Genomic DNA, 18,457 nt, shown 5'->3' on the forward strand with positions numbered 1-18,457 from the left:
ATGGTGTCTAAACTAGATGCAGAGTAAATGACGTTGTGCATGTTCCTTCAATATGAGATTCATCAAGGTTCTTGTATCGGTTGAACCAAGCTGCTGAGGAAACCAGTCAGTGCTAAAAGTTGATGAAGACAATGAAGCTAAATGTTGATGAAGACAATGAAGCTAAAAGTTGACGAAGACAATGAAGCTAAATCTTGATGAAGACAATGAAGCTAAAAGTTGATGAAGACAATGAAGCTAAATGTTGATGAAGACAATGAAGCTAAATCTTGATGAAGACAATGAAGCTAAATGTTGATGAAGACATTGAAGCTAAAAGTTGATGAAGACAATGAAGCTAAATCTTGATGAAGACAATGAAGCTAAATCTTGATGAAGACAATGAAGATAAAAGTTGATGAAGACAATGAAGCTAAATCTGATGAAGACAATGAAGCTAAATCTTGATGAAGACAATGAAGCTAAATCTTGATGAAGACAATGAAGCTAAATCTTGATGAAGACAATGAAGCTAAATCTTGATGAAGACAATGAAGCTAAATCTTGATGAAGACAATGAAGCTAAAAGTTGATGAAGACAATGAAGCTAAATCTTGATGAAGACAATGAAGCTAAAAGTTGATGAAGACAATGAAGCTAAAAGTTGATGAAGACAATGAAGCTAAATCTTGATGAAGACAATGAAGCTAAATCTTGATGAAGACAATGAAGCTAAATGTTGATGAAGACAATGTAGCTAAAAGTTGAATTATAGACTACGTTGTACTCACGAATTATAGACTTCGTTGTACTCACGAATTATAGACTAAAATAGATCTAGAGTAAATGGCATTGTGCATGTTCCTTCAATATGAGAATTATCAAGGTTCTTGAATCGGTTGAACCAAGCTGCCAAGGAAATCAGTCATTTGACTGCATCTCTTAGCAGAGGATTTCAGAAATTTGTAAGCTTCATCTTTAATTAGCTTTAATTATTCTTTTCCTCCACGATATGAGGGTGGCTAGTGACCACAAAGGTCATTGTCTCCATCACGCTACTATTGTGTGACCAGATTGACCACACAAAAAAAAGACTAGTTGTACAGTGTGAATAAAAGTAAAGCTCTTGATTTAGTGTATTGGAAAGTTTAATTTTTTTTCTTCAATATTTTAAAAATTAAATTGGACAAGAGTCAACAAACCCAAACTCATATTTTAAAAAATTTTAATCATCATTTATTTATCATTTTAAAACTTAGACAAAACAAACAAACAACAATTTTGATGTAGCGAATGTAAAGTTGTGTTTTTTACCTATACCTTTACCCATCCCTTAGTCATTTGGACCGTTGGGGCATTAAGCAAGACTCGTCGACCGTCTTTCTCCATTCCTCCGTCTTTTGCCTTGTGTAGAACCTCTTTCAACGGCAGGCCCGTCCATTCTTTTATAACATAAAACACAAAAGAATGGACAAGGTAGTGTATTGCATTTTATTACCGTACTTCAAAAACACGCAAAATATGAAAATACTTAAAAACAACAACACTTATCTAGGGTGAAGAACTTTACATTTACAGTCATATATCTCAACAGTGTACGATTTATTTACCGTCTTCGATTTCAACCACTATATAGTAAAAATTGTTTTTTTCTATTTCATTCATAATGTTTTGTGAGAAACAATAGACAATGAATAAAATTTGTTTGAATGAAAAAAAAAAAGTTTGATAATTTTGGTGTCAGAATTTATTTTTCGGTAGTTGGACGCCAACTCGGAATAAAAAAGTTCACTTCTGCTGGCCTTATAAAACTTGTCAACTATATCATTACGGGTCCAGGCTAGTACGACTAGTATTTTTTGCCATACGTCCAATTCAAGTTATCCTAGGTATATTAGTATTCTGTTAACAAGACTATAGTACTACTGAGAGAAATGAATGCCTGGGCATTAGCTATGGTCGTAACGATGTCGCCTACACAGCAGTTTCCCCTCTCTCCACGCAGCTGATGTATCCAAAAGGAAAGGCAGGTTTCCGATACAGTTTTGGGGTCAGCGGCATTGCAGTTTCTGTCAGGATGTAACTTCTGTGTGCTGCAAGCTGCCTAAGTATCACCAGCTCCTGACTCCGGAAACGTTTCCTATGTTTGGGTATAGCCGCAAGGCAACAGAGGTGTGGACTCAGAGGTTTTCTTCCTAGGTGGGTAACCTTCGATAAAGTCCAGTAGGGAATCGGCGCCGAGGGAGGCTCTTCACCCAGCTTGGGTTGAGCCCCTCCTGCCTTACTGGTTTGGGTTAGGGTTAGGGCGCCAGTAGCCCGCCTTTGCCTCTTATCCTGTTAGCGATTACAGTAAATTACAGTAAGTGGTTAACGAGGGTGTCATGTAGCCAGCACAACGACCAACCGCCTTTACTCTACTAATGTCAGATACCCATTAGATCTGGGTGGACTCAGAGGCGCCCGAAGATCCCGAAATTAAAAATATCAGTCTTCACCAGGATTCGAACCCCGGTCCCCGGTTCGGAAGCCAAGCGCTTTACCACTCAGTTACCGCGCCTCCTGTGATTACAGTACTCTTTGAAAAAATACCTACATCTGGAAGCTATGTTGACATAATCGAGTCTAACATTTTTTATTTTTCAGCATCCATTGTGACAAACATAATGCCGTCAAGCAAACACAAAGACAATACAGGTGTGCCCTTGCGGCATGATTCTCTGATGTTTATTTTTTCAGTCTATGTCCACAGCTTTCAGTCTATGTCCACAGCTTTCAGTCTATGTCCACAGCTTTCAGTCTATGTCCACAGCTTTCAGTCTATGTCCACAGCTTTCAGTCTATGTCCACAGATTGTATTTTCAATACATGTAAAAGAAGTCTGGGAGATTAAAATACAATTTAGACTTACAATTTAGTCCGTTTAACAAAAGCGGATCAACAGAATGCTTAAGTAAGCTTTCTTATCACCATAGGTTTTAACTCTTTCTCTCCTAATTATTATTATAGCTTTTATTTAGCGCTACTTTCATGCTTATAGCATGCTCTTATCGCTTTAGGTCCAATCTCATTTGTGGACCAGTGGGGGGAGGGGGTTTTCCGCGCTGCCTTTAGGCGCTCAATAAACACAACTCTGCCCGAGTCGGGTGTCGAACCTCGAGCCCCCCCCCCCCCCCACTTGACCTCTCGACCACGCTTCCCACGATGACGATGCCAACGTTAATTTTGACCCCATTAAACTGAATTGATTTTTGAATTTATAATCTTTAATTTGTGCAGTGTAAAAAGAGCAAGCATTCCCCTACAATTCAATACCAAATATAACATTCTCTGAGAACAAACAAAAACGCCATTGAAGTTTAATCTTAACAGGATAGTGAAATACAAATGAGCCAAAGGAATCATTCTATCGGAACCAGGAAACTAATTACGGAGAGAAAGAGTTAAACAAATCTCACAGAACTGAAAAGAAATATCCAGATATGGCAAGAGCTAATAAAACAGAATTCAGGACTAAAAAGATGAAGTTCATTTTCTCAGCTTTGGTCTTGCGTCTCCACTGAAGCCTACGTCCTTTACATCCGGACATGTTCACGTCTGCAGAATGAATGCCGGATTGATTCGGAGATGGTTTCACTGTTGAGTCGTCTGAAAAGTGTGTAACTGATGTCACTTCCTGAGTCAGAGTAGCAAGCTCGCGCGCTTTGCCTCGTTTATGGACGACGAAGACTATGGCGTTTCCGGTTACACAGAAGAAAGACAAAAATAGCAAAACTGTCAGATATTTTACTGAAACGAAACAAAAAGAATTTTAAAAATTAAAAGAAATGACCAACAAGTGGATACAAAAGGCATTTAACCAGTCCAAATGATTTAGAAAGAGAATGTATGATTATATAGCATGTAATCTAAGTGAGACATTTTTCAACTTAAGATACATACGATTGATACCCAGTTTTCACGTTAAATGGAAACCCCGATGGTTTTTCAAATTTGAGTTATTGACATATTTAAATTCTGCGTAAAAAGTTGTAATTGTAAACATTTTACCATTTTTTATTTAAATGCTTAGAAACATTTATATTCAATAAATTAGTCAGTAAATTCTTTTTCATCTAAGCCTCTCCCTGTCCCAAGAAGTAAATAGATCGCAGGTCTGACTGGTCAGTGTAATGCTAATCTAGACTACGTGTAGTCAGTCATGCAAGACAACCAAGCGATAGTGTTTGTTGTGTGTTGAGTGGTCAGGCGAGAAAATACACACTGCCGTGGTTAGTCAAGCATGTAAATCTAGTTTTTATTCGCATTTTTTTTCTTTGATTACAAGATCTAGATCTAACTGCATAGACCAGTGATGCCCAATCTAATTCGACCTGCGGGCCATTTTAATTTCTGACACTCGTGTCGCGGGCCACATGAATAAAAGTGCACACACACACACAAACGAAATGAAATTTACCTGAATTTGAGACTATTTGATTAGATCTAGTACTTACATTAAGAAATTGGATATCTGAAGTGATTTTTTCACGCGTCAGAAAATGACTTAATTTCTCTAATTATAGCTTTTATATAGCGCTACTTTCATGCTTATAGCATCCTCAGAGCGCTTTTGGTCCAATCTCATTTGTGGACCGGTGGGGGGGGAGGGGGTATCTGGGAGTAAGTTTTCCGTGCTGCCTTTAGGCGCTCAGTAAACACAACTCTGCTCGAGTCGGGTGTCGAACCTCGAGCCCCCTTCATTGGTAGCCAAGTGCAAGCCAAGTGCAAGCCAAGTGCAAGCGTACTTAGCCCCCCCCCCCCACTTAAAATCAAAGCAACATTGGAGCTAGCTTCACCACCAAACAATTTTCTTGTCGCCTATTTTGCTAAATATTTGCATCGATCCTCCACTCAGTAGGTGTAGTTTAACAATCTTTTTATTCGCGGCTCAAACCACGAATGCCGCAATATTTGTTACATAATGACGTTTACATATGGTTCTTTTTTTTTAAACAGCCACACGCTGTTCACAAGTGAGGCCCAACCTTATTAGACCTTTTTTTTTTTTTGAGGGGATGTCTATATCTTATGCCGACATCTCAGCGGGCCGGATAAAAACACGTCGCGGGCCGGATCTGGCCCGCGGGCCGTATTTCGGGCATCACTGGCATAGACCAAGATATATTTCTTTTACGAGAATGTAAACTTTACTGTATGGTTTTCCGTTATACAGTAAGTCAATAGATTAAATCAACAGGCGTGTGTTACTTCACATAGAAACCCGGTGAAAGTCTGATCGTTTTGGATGCGCAGGAAAATTACGTCAGAAAAATATCAATGACTAAGTTATTATTGCAAATGAAAACAAAATAATAATATATTCATTATCTGTAAATCAAAACACATATCAAAAATTGTCAAAACCATCGGAGTTTCCCTTTAAAGAATGAGATCAGAAAAATAAAAATTCACTTACCGAAATGTGATATTTGGACTGATATTTCTGGTAGTTCCTTGTCCACAATATCTAGATACACAGTGTAGGCCAGCAGTATGGTGATGGCTAAAGATGTCTTCTCTGGCACTTCCGGTGACAGCATGAAAGAAACGACACACAATATGGCCAGCAGGGTGACAGGAAGTACAAGTCTGAACAAAAAAAAATATTTAAAAAAAGCTTATCTATAGGGATAGAGCTGTTCGTTGTTTGACATGTTTCGGATGTTCCTTCAGAGTTGAAGATAATTACTTCCTAGTCCAAACCTCCCGCAGGACGACGGGGTATGGGAGCGAGCAGGGTTTGAACCCGGGACCATCGATAAATCTGAACGACAGTCCAGCGTGCAAACCGCACGACCAGGCAGCTTGTCCTTAAAACTATATAGTATTCAATATTAAACAAAAATAATTAATGACAAATAACTAATTGACTAATTGAGTATTTTGTCGATGGATTCATGTTTTGCAAGGTACAATAGATACTAGTTTAAAGGGAAACTCCGAAGTAACATTTTCATCTAAGCCCCTCCCTATCCCAAGAAGTAAATAGATCGTGTGTCTGACTGATTCGAACAAACTGGTCAGTGTAAGGCTAGTCGAGACTACGTGTAGTCGGTCCTGACAAGACAACCAAGCGATAGTGTTTGTTGTGTGTTGAGTGGTCTGGCGAGAAGATACACACTGCCGTGGTTAGTCAAGCATGTAAATCTACTTTTAATACGCATTTTTTTCTTTGCATACAAGATCATAGATCTAACTGCATAGATGAAAATATACTTCTTTTACGAGAATGTTAACTTTGATGTATGGTCTCCCTTTATACAGAAGTCAATAGATTAAATTAAACGTATTTGTGACGTCACATAGAAACCCGGTGAAAGTCTGACTGTTTTGGATGCGCAGGAAAATTACGTCGGAAAAACATCAATTACTAAGTTATTAATGCAAATAAAAAAAAAGAATCATATATTCATAATCTTTAAATCAAAACACATATTATATCGAAAATTGTCAAAACCATCGGAGTTTCCCTTTAAATTAACAACTGGATAGAAAACATTCGTGATAGAAAAATAGCGTAAAGAATTATTTAAAGGGACTAAATCCAACAATTTTAGCCATATATATGTGAACACTGAAGTATTTGTTTCCCTTTTTTTTTAAATTAATTTAAACAAAATAATGATTTACCAGTAATTAATTGTCTGATTGCTTACTTTTTTTTTTATTCATGTCTTGTCTTATGTTCATGAATATATGCACAAAGTTTCAGCTTTATTTGAGAATGGGTGTGGGAGAAATGACGTGTTCACACTTTTTACCAGACAGACAGACAGAAAGACAGACAGAGTGAGTGAATATAAGCTTTGTAAAAGTGATTAGAAATTAAAATCACTACAATTGTTTTACCTGACAAGAAGAAATATAGGTATTAACATGTTTTAGGGCCTATATTAAAATATTTAAAACTGTTTTTGCCATATTTCTTTATTTCTTTCAAAATTGTCAAGGTGGGGCCTAAATACTCTGCAGAACTCGACTATGATGCATACATAAAAAACAACATATCTGACAACCCAGTTCCCGGTGTTAGCACAACATAGTTGTTGCCAATTTATCCATTCTAAGGCCAAATATTTTTTATCATGTAGAAATTCACCTAGAATGGCAGATGAAAGTTCCCCAAATATAGCTAACTTTCGGTAATCCAACACTATATCGGTCCTGTAACTGTCGGACTATCAAGAGTGAACTGTACATGGGTCATTGCTTTCTATATGGAGATGCTAGTGCCAAGTTTAACAACAAATCCTCCGTCAAGAAAACAAAATACTCTCCATATTTGAATATTAGCATTATGTAAACTTAGCTTATCAGTTTAACAACAAATCAACCGTCAAGAAAAAAAAATAACTCTTCAAATTTCAATATGTACAATGCAGGATTGTAGCTTACTTAGCTAAAATAGATAAATAAAAATTAACCCTTAACGAAGTTAAGTCTCAAGTAGATGCCCAATCTGGGCGTTAACCTATGAAATCGCAAAATCGGAAATATGAAAATTCGGTTGATAAATAAATAAGCTAAAGATGTGGTCAAACAGAAAAAAAGCAGTAGATGATTTTCTAGAAGTTTTTTAATTGAAGCTTGTTTGATTCAATACAGGGGTCGGATTTATATATATATATATATATATATATATATATATATATTGTGAAGCGGCCTTAAAATCAAGAGGGAAAAAAAGAAAGCTGCCCTGTCTGCTAGCCCTAAATCAGAGGCATACACATGTACGAATTGTGACAAAGTCTGCCGTTCTAGAATTGGCTTGATTAGCCACACCAGATTCTGCCCCGTCTCAAGATTAAGCCAAAACCAGTGACTCATTTGGGCGCATCCATTGCCTTTCGAGACAAAAGGAGCCATATATATATACATATATATATATTGTGAATAGTTTGAAAATACGGAGGACCAATAGTTAAAACCAGTTCAGAGAAGTTGTAGCCATCGTTTAAACTTAGACACTAAAGCTACGTAACACTCACACTATTCTCTACCATCCATCCATCCATCCCAATGGCGCTACAGCCCATGGAGGGCTCTGGCCTGCTTTAACACATCCTTCCATTCAGATCTCTCCTGGGCCTTTCGTCTCCACGCCCTAACCCCAAGCTGCTTCAGATCTGCTTCCACGTCATCTATCCATCGCATTCGGGGTCTGCCTTTGAGTCTCTACCACGAGATCTATTTGAAACTAGGCTGTCCGTTAGGTCATTTGGAGTTTACTTTCCAAATACAAGACTCACGTTTCGGGTTTATTCAATTTCGCGCCATTTCAAGCAATATTCTTCACTGTATTGATAAAATGTTTTTGTAAAATGTTTTGTTTTGTATAATGTTTTACATGTTTCGGATGTTCCTTCAGAGTTGAAGATAGTTTACTTCCTTGTCCAAACCTCCCGCAGGACGACGGGGGATGGAAGCGGGCAGGCTTTGCACCCGAGACCCATCGATAAATCCGACAGTCCAGCGCGCAAACCGCACGTCCAGGCTGCCATCCAAAGTGGGACATATGCGCATGATAGGTAGTGACCTTGTTACCTATCGCGTTTTTTTTTTGTTTTTCTCTACATAAATACATTTTATTTTTCGTTATTATAGCTAGCTGAATAGTTATTTAAACCGTAAACTTACCATCTTTTGTATTATACTAGTATAGAACCTTTACCACACATGTACACTGCTGATACTAATTACTAAGAAATCTATAAAGTTGTTTTAGTTTCTATGCAAATATGTAGAACCAAATTTGAAAAAAAAAAAAGCAATAAATATATAGCTGTAACTAGAACTGGTGAAAGGGATATGAATATGTAGCTCTATCTGTGCCTCTACTTACATCAGCACGAGATAACTCGCTCGTCTGCTTAACTTGAACAGGAAGTTTAGTCTCGTGTAAAATGCGCCATGATGGTTTATTTTGAACATTTCAGCATTATGGAACTTGACACGGTACTGGCTGTGCTCAGCCATGACCATTCTTAAAGGGGTCTTGGTAATCCGAAGCTGTAAGTTAAAGATGAAACAGTTATTGTCACGTGTAACTAAACATAGATCAGTTACTGTCACGTGTAACTAAACATACATCAGTTACTGTCACGTGTAACTAAACATAGATCAGTTACTGTCACGTCTAACTAAACATAGATCAGTTATTGTCACGTGTAACTAAACATAGATCAGTTACTGTCACGTGTAACTAAACATAGATCAGTTACTGTCACGTCTAACTAAACATAGATCAGTTACTGTCACGTGTAACTAAACATAGATCAGTTACTGTCACGTCTAACTAAACACAGATCAGTTACTGTCACGTCTAACTAAACATAGATCAGTTACTGTCACGTCTAACTAAACATAGATCAGTTACTGTCACGTGTAACTAAATATAGATCAGTTACTGTCACGTGTAACTAAATATAGATTAGTTACTGTCACGTGTAACGAAACATAGATCAGTTGTGTAACTAGACATAATATAGTTTCTGTCACTTTTAACTTAACACAGATCAGTTACTGTCACGCGTAACTAAACATAGATCAGTTACTGTAACGTGTAACTAAACATAGATCAGTTACTGTCACGTGTAACTAAATATAGATCAGTTACTGTCACGTCTAACTAAACATAGATCAGTTACTGTCACGTGTAACAAAACAAATCTTAGTTACTGTCACTTGTAACTAAGCTATCGCTTACTGTCACATGAAACTAAACATATATCCGTTATTGTCACGTGTAACTAAACATTGATCAGTTACTGTCACGAGTAACTAGACATTGTTCAGTTACAGTCCTTTATATATCGTAAACAACGAAAGTCTTATGTCATTAATATTAGGGATAGCAACAGTTAAATTAACTCTTTCTCTCCGTAATTATTTAACACATTCTGGTGGAATCAACGCTGGTATCGTCAGTTAGGAGAGAAAGAGTTCAGCGACAATAGAGCTACTTTCAAGGTTCAATATTGGCACCAAACGAAAAGCGCTAAAAATAGAACACTATTTTAGGCTTGCACACATGAGTTATTATTATTATTATAGCTTTTATCTAGCGCTACTTTCATGATATTATAGCATGCTCAGAGCGCTTTGGTCCAATCTCATTTGTGGACCAGTTGGGGGGGGGGGGGTATCTAGGAGTTGATTTTCCGTGCTGCCTTTAGGCAGCTCAGTAAACACAACTCTGCTCGAGTCGGGTGTCGAACCTCGAGCCCCCTTCTAGGTAGCCAAGCCAAGCCAAGTTCAAGCGCACTGGGCCTCTCAATCGTCTACGCCTCTATCTAATGATCCAAACTAAATATAGTGCAGTTAAATTGTTAAATCATGAAAACAAGCACAAATTAAAAAAATAATATTAAAAAACAAACAAACAAATGAAGCTGATCTAAAGAGAAAAACCTCAAAATCACTGGCATTATCTCGACTCAACACTGCACTACTTGTTCGATACCAAACAAAATAAATTGCTTGTTAATTTTGTATTGCTTCATATTTTGTTAAGTACAACAAATAATTGCGTCAAGTTTCAACTTGATCCGAGAATGGTTGTGGGAGAAAAGACGTGTTCAAAACTTGCGCGAAACAGACAGACAGACAGAGTGACTTGATAGAAGCTTTGTAAAAATTGAATGTATTAAATTACATTTTGTTTCTCTTTTTGGATTGACCATCTATCCGAGAGCGCGATTTTGTCGTAAGTTTTGGGGTGAATAAATTAAGAATCCATACATTGTGATGAAACTAACGTACCGGAACAGAATCTTCAGAATACATCCAGGAGGTCAGTTCCAGTCCACATATACTCTCGTCGAAGGGGTACTTTAAGATGTTCACCTGAACGATAGACAGTCATCATCTTGACCGAAACACATACACCAACATATGGCTAGAATATACATTTTAAACATAGACCAACATATGGCTAGAATATACATTTTAAACATAGACCAACATATGGCTAGAATATACATTTTAAACACAGACCAACATATGGCTAGAATATACATTTTAAACACATACACCAACATATGGCTAGAATATATATTTTAAACATAGACCAACATATGGCTAGAATATACATTTTAAACACAGACCAACATATGGCTAGAATATACATTTTAAACACATACACCAACATATGGCTAGAATATATATTTTAAACATAGACCAACATATGGCTAGAATATACATTTTAAACACAGACCAACATAAGGCTAGAATATACATTTTAAACACGTACACCAACATATGGCTAGAATATATATTTTAAACATAGACCAACATATGGCTAGAATATACATTTTAAACACAGACCAACATATGGCTAGAATATACATTTTAAAAACAGACCAACATATGGCTAAAATATACATTTCAAAAACAGATCAACATAAGGCTAGAATATACATTTTAAACACAGACCAACATAAGGCTAGAATATACATTTTAAAAACAGACCAACATATGGCTAGAATATACATTTTAAAAACAGATCAACATAAGGCTAGAATATACATTTTAAACACAGATCAACATATGGCTAGAATATACATTTTAAACACAGACCAACATAAGGCTAGAATATACATTTTAAACACAGACCAACATAAGGCTAGAATGTACATTTTAAACACAGACCAACATAAGGCTAGAATGTACATTTTAAACACAGACCAACATAAGGCTAGAATATACATTTTAAACACAGACCAACATAAGGCTAGAATATACATTTTAAACACAGACCAACATAAGGCTAGAATATATACATTTTAAACACAGACCAACATATGGCTAGAATATACATTTTAAACACAGACCAACATAAGGCTAGAATATATACATTTTAAACACAGACCAACATATGGCTAGAATATACATTTTAAACACAGACCAACATAAGGCTAGAATATACATTTTAAACACAGACCAACATATGGCTAGAATATACATTTGACACATACACCAACATATGGTTAGAATATACATTTTAAACACAGACCAACATAAGACTAGAATATACATTTTAAACACAGACCAACATAAGGCTAGAATGTACATTTTAAACACAGACCAACATAAGGCTAGAATGTACATTTTTAACACAGACCAACATAAGGCTAGAATGTACATTTTAAACACAGACCAACATAAGGCTAGAATGTACATTTTAAACACAGACCAACATAAGGCTAGAATATACATTTTCAACACAGACCAACATAAGGCTAGAATGTACATTTTAAACACAGACCAACATAAGGCTAGAATATACATTTTAAACACAGACCAACATAAGGCTAGAATGTACATTTTAAACACAGACCAACATAAGGCTAGAATATACATTTTAAACACAGACCAACATATGGCTAGAAAATACATTTTAAACACAGACCAACATATGGCTAGAATATACATTTGACACATACACCAACATATGGTTAGAATATACATTTTAAAACGCAGACCAACATAAGGCTAGAATATACATTTTAAACACAGACCAACATAAGGCTAGAATATACATTTTAAACACAGACCAACATAAGGCTAGAATGTACATTTTAAACACAGACCAACATAAGGCTAGAATATACATTTTAAACACAGACCAACATAAGGCTAGAATATACATTTTAAACACAGACCAACATAAGGCTAGAATATATACATTTTAAACACAGACCAACATAAGGCTAGAATGTACATTTTAAACACAGACCAACATAAGGCTAGAATATACATTTTAAACACAGACCAACATAAGGCTAGAATATACATTTTAAACACAGACCAACATAAGGCTAGAATATACATTTTAAACACAGACCAACATAAGGCTAGAATGTACATTTTAAACACAGACCAACATAAGGCTAGAATATACATTTTAAACACAGACCAACATAAGGCTAGAATATACATTTTAAACACAGACCAACATAAGGCTAGAATATACATTTTAAACACAGACCAACATATGGCTAGAATATACATTTTAAACACAGACCAACATATGGCTAGAATATACATTTTAAACACAGACCAACATAAGGCTAGAATATACATTTTAAACACAGACCAACATAAGGCTAGAATATACATTTTAAACACAGACCAACATATGGCTAGAATATACATTTTAAACACAGACCAACATATGGCTAGAATGTACATATGACACATACACCAACATAACGCTAGAATGTACATTTGATACAAAGACCAACATGAAGTCATACAATACATTTGACCAACATGACGTCATACAATACATTTGACCAACATGACGTCATACAATATATTTGACCAACATGAAGTCATACGATACACTTGACAAACGTGACGTCATACAATACGTTTGATACATAGACCAACGTGACGTGATACAATATATTTGGTACATAGACCAGCGTGACGTCATACAATACATCTGATACATAGACTAACGTGTCACAATGCTACACATTGGCTACACAATTGTTTTGTGAATAGAACAAAGGCTGTGATGAATTAGGTCGATAGCAGACGAACAAGTTGCAAGGATTTTAAGGACATTTTTTTTCTTGGTAAACTAAAGCAGACGTCATGTGGTTGTACCTGACACGTGACTTGCATGTTTATGACTGGCTCCCACGTGACACTGCCGTTAGATGTCACAACGACCAGAACTTCTTTGTCCCCTACATACACTTTGTCTGAAACACTGGACATTTAGTGGACAGTTAGAGGACATTTAGTGGACATTTAGTGGACAGTAAGTGGACAGTTAGTGGACAGTTAGAGGACATTTAGTGGACAGTTAGTGGACAGTTAGTGGGCAGTTAGCGGACAGTTAGTGGACAGTTAGTGGACAGTTAGAGGACATTTAAAAAATATTGGAAATTTTCAAATATATGTTAATGCTAATGATATATAAACACTATTATTTTTTTTACACAAACACACACACACACACACTTCATTTGTTTTCAAATTCATAATTCAGCTCTAGCGTGGCATGACTGAATATGAGGTCATAAGTCAACTCTAGTGTGACATGACTGGACAAATCTAAAAAGTCATGACTAAATATGAAGTCATAAGTCAACTCTAGTGTGACATGACTGGACAACTCTAAAAAGTCATGACTAAATATGAAGTCATAAGTCAGCTCTAGCGTGACATGACTGGGCAACTCTAAAAAGTCATAACTGAATATAAAGTCATAAGTCAACTCTAGCATGACATGACTGGACAACTCTAAAAAGTCATGTTTAAATATGAAGTCATAAGTCAACTCTAGTGTGACATGATTGGACAACTCTAAAGTGACATGACTAAGCCTGAAGTCATACATCATCTACAGCGGGACATAACTCAAGATCGCACCCTCCATATCTCACTGAACATCTAAGCCGTTACATTAAACACACACACACACACACACTAACAAGTTTGTTTCACATGTGACGACCCCCAACACTGAGCTTTCCAACGAAGTCTCAGACCCGTTGTGACTACACACACTGACACGCATCACATAAAAGTGTACAGAGAAAAAGAATTACGAGTTGATGACTGCTATATCTGGCTTCCAGACTTGATTTTGTCTGACAAATAGATGATCTATACCTCCATACATGCCCGGGGTCCAGGTCAACTTCTGGTCTGTCCATCTCTGAAATCAAACAAGTTAGTGATTTTTAAAAACTGGCAGAACTACATAGATTGAAAAGATACATCTATGCTTACTCTATTTCAGTAGCTACAACAATTGAAAGTATTCTACTGGCCACACTCTGTTCTTGAATCTCTTATACACTTAAATATGCTCAATGTACCTTGTATCTTAAGAATAAATCTGTAAGAATTTCTAGCAGACAAAAGATAAATATAGATCAAGGGAAGGTGCTATTAGAGCATGGGATGGGTTGCCTGAGCCAGCCGGGAAAACTAGTGACTTAGCAGAATTTAAGTTATTGGTTAACATGCATGACTAAATGCATGAGGCGTAGGACGTAATCATCTTCTTTGTTGAAGTAACGTCTGTAATCTGTATTATATAAGATAAGATAAGAACTCACCAAAGATACAAAGCCAATTAGATGTAATACTTGTTGCTTAATGTCCTGAAAAGTCAAAACATTGAAAGTTATCGACCCATACAGGGCCATACATGATATATTATACAGCATGCATGCATTTTCTTTTAATGAGCATAATAACATAATGTACACACATACTTTTTTATGTGAAAAATATTAGCAGCATAGCGACATTGAGATTTGCTAAGCTTTTTATACGTCTCTGTCACGAGTCGAGTCTGTGACCTATTTCGACCAGTTTCTAGAAGCGAGGTCAAACCAGTACAAGTGTCCAGCGTAAACAAGTTAATTTTAGGTATCCAGTCAAAGAAAGAGGTTAAGGGAAAAAAATAGCACACGTCAGCTTCTAGAAGGTCAAAGTTACTTAAATAATTAGGGGAGAACTTTCCATGATTCTGGAATGTACGATTAAGAAAGGTATAAATTAATGGAAAGTCAGTTAGACGGGGTCCTCGCTTAGTCCTCGATTAGTAATGGTTATACGTTTTGTGATATTAGCGGGTCCATTAATTAAAGTTTTATTAGTTGAAGTTAAAGTTATACTAAGTGAAGTTTCATGTATCTTTAAGTTGTTATTGAATTGAGAAGTCATTTTATGTGAAAGTTGAAGAAGTATAATTAAAGAAGTTTTAAGAAAATACAGAGAGATATTTCTTTCTTCTATAGAAACAATAGATAACAATATAATCTCCAATGTTCATAGGCTCTCTACTAGCAGAGTGGTTACCGTGTTGGCCTAAGAAGGCTTGAGCTATGAGTTCGAATTCAAGTAGTCCCCCCTTTATTTCTACTTTTATAAAGGCTTTTTTTATTATTAGTTTAGATCTATTAACAATTTAATCACATGGCTGATCCAAACTAATTGATACGTTTAATTTAGCTTTGTTTTTTTCTTTAAAGTATTTTTTTTTCTGGTTTCCCCATTTTTTTTTAAATTCACTCCTGAAATCGCTCGTTGAAGTAAAAGGATGGCTGCCTGGTCGTGCGGTTTGCGCGCTGGACTGTCGTTCGGATTTATCGACGGTCGAGGGTTCAAACCCTGCCCGCTCCCATCCCCCGTCGTCCTGCGGGAGGTTTGGACTAGGAAGTAAACTATCTTCAACTCTGAAGGAACATCCGAAACATGTCAAACATTTTACAAACATTTGATTGTTGATTACCCTTACAATTAGAATAAACTATCTGGCTACTGAGTTAATTTTATTTCATTACCAGGTCCATGATGTGGGCCAGGCTCATTTGGACGGTCACTTCTGTCGTCTGGCTAGAGTTCAAAGATGGACGCACTTCCGGATTGTACCTAGCGAAAAGATCAGAGTACAGGCGCTCCATTTCAGTGACTCCTACTGTGTTCACCCCTGTCAAAGAGCATGCCTTGAATTGATATAGTTTGACCATTTTTTACCATAAACATTTGCAAATTAACATTAGAGTATAATTATTAATTGATGTTGTTTTATTTTACGGAGAACAAGTTCAATTGATCCGCTTCGCTCTGAGCCTGAGGTCCCAGATTCGAATGCTGGTGAAGACTGGGATTTTTAATTTCGGGATCTTTGGGCGCATATGAGTCCACCCAGCTCTAATGGGTACCTGGCTTTAGTTGGGGAAAAGTAAAGGCGGTTGGTCGTTGTGCAGGCCACATAACACCCTCCTTAGCGGTGTGAAGCGGAAACACATAACCTTTACATCACCTGCCCCATAGATCATAAGGTCTGAAAAGGGAATTTTACAATTCTATTGATTGAGGACATTTAGATTCAGCTCATTTGAAATTATAAAGACCTAATTCTATTGGTTGAGGACCTGTAAGTTCATTCAATATTAAAGAGACCTACCTTTTGCAAATGGGGAGTTTTTAGATTCAGCTCAATCGATTATATTAATTGCTATTATCAGAGCCCCTAAATCTAGTGATTAAGAATCCCTGGGATGAGCTCATTCGATACCATTTGCTATTTCATTTAAACATTTAAATAATTTTGTCTCTTTTCAGCATCGAATTAGAAGATAAACATTTAAATTTACAAATAGTCAATAAACATAAAATGTGACATACTAAAACGCTTTTTATTAAAGACTATGTGCCAGTACTTACCTTTAATGAAAATCACACAGGAAAACATAAGAAACAAAACCATATTTATATCACCAAACGCTTGTTGAAAACAATTGAATACTATCAGAGATACAGGCAGGAGATGTGATGCCCGTTTTTACAAAAAACAATAATGCAATACTAGCATGTAGCACTAACTAGAATCCAGGATGGCTTGAACTAGATCAATACAACCCTTACTGTCAGCCTACTTAGTGGAGATATACACACTAGCCTATATAACAATCAGTCCAGACTAAATGTTTTGGAGATGTTTCGGGTGTTTCTTCCCAGTTTAAAATAATCTTTAGCGTAGTCCAACCCTCCTCGGGACGACGGCAGCGGGCAGGGTATGAACCCGGGACCATCACCCGAACAACAGTCCAGCGCGCATATCGCAAGACCAGGCAGTCACGCTGTCCATAGAGAAACTCTCCAGGACAGAAGACTAAAAAGTAAGCATTAAACATTTAATTTACAATTACAAAATCTAATCAAATACTCTCCACTCAGAAAGACACAAAGATAAGGGCACATTTCTTATTGCATATGCTAGGACGAATTATATCTAATAATAGTGCTTTTTTTTTTCTTCTCCTAGTACTGTTAAAGCGAGGAATGGGTTGTCTTAATCAGACTGGAAAGCCAATTACTTAGCCGAGATTGCCTCTAATTGACATGCACAGCTAAATAAATACAGGGATAAGCGTGGGGCTTATTGTTATGTGTAATTTATAAGATGAGGTCATTTAAATGTTATCTGCGCATAGCTGGTCACGTCACTTAGGGTCATTCATTCAAATGTTAAATGTTTTACATGTTTCGGATGTTCCTTCAGAGTTGAAGATAATTACTTCCTCGTCCAAACCTCCCGCAGGACGACGGGGGATGAGAGCGGGCAGGGTTTGAACACGGGACCATTGATAAATCTGAACGACAGTCCAGCGCGCAAACCGCACGACCAGGCAGCAAGACTGTACATGGCAACTATCAAACTGACTCAGAGGCGGCCTTAGCAGTACACGGGGTCCGGGGCTAATGTCATACGTGGGCCAGTGAACGTGACCTCTGTGAAGGAGCCGCCGTGAACCGTGAGCATAGACTATATCTACCGTATCACATTACGCTCACGGGTACGTCCGCCTTCGGTGCTTATCTTATCTTATATAATACAGACGTTACTTCAAAAAAGAAGATGATTACGTCCTACGCGTCATGCATTTAGTCATGCATATTAACC

The 18,457-nt window shown here is 36.8% G+C and overlaps 1 protein-coding gene across 1 annotated transcript; it reads right to left on the minus strand.

Annotated features, from left to right (window-relative positions):
- Nucleotides 1-1,850: 1,850 nt before the first annotated feature.
- LOC106058831 (acetylcholine receptor subunit beta-like) lies at nt 1,851-17,606 on the minus strand. Its single transcript, XM_056037197.1, has 9 exons — nt 17,218-17,606; nt 16,332-16,477; nt 15,099-15,143; nt 14,583-14,692; nt 13,633-13,738; nt 10,780-10,863; nt 8,861-9,027; nt 5,435-5,607; nt 1,851-3,765 (listed from the first exon to the last, which is right to left on the minus strand). The coding sequence occupies exons 1-9, from the start codon at nt 17,258-17,260 to the stop codon at nt 3,431-3,433; spliced, it is 1,209 nt and encodes a 402-aa protein (XP_055893172.1). The 5' UTR covers nt 17,261-17,606; the 3' UTR covers nt 1,851-3,430.
- Between the last annotated feature and the right edge of the window lie 851 nt (nt 17,607-18,457).

Source organism: Biomphalaria glabrata, chromosome 8 (genome assembly GCF_947242115.1).
Source record: "Biomphalaria glabrata chromosome 8, xgBioGlab47.1, whole genome shotgun sequence".
NCBI lineage: Eukaryota > Metazoa > Mollusca > Gastropoda > Planorbidae > Biomphalaria > Biomphalaria glabrata.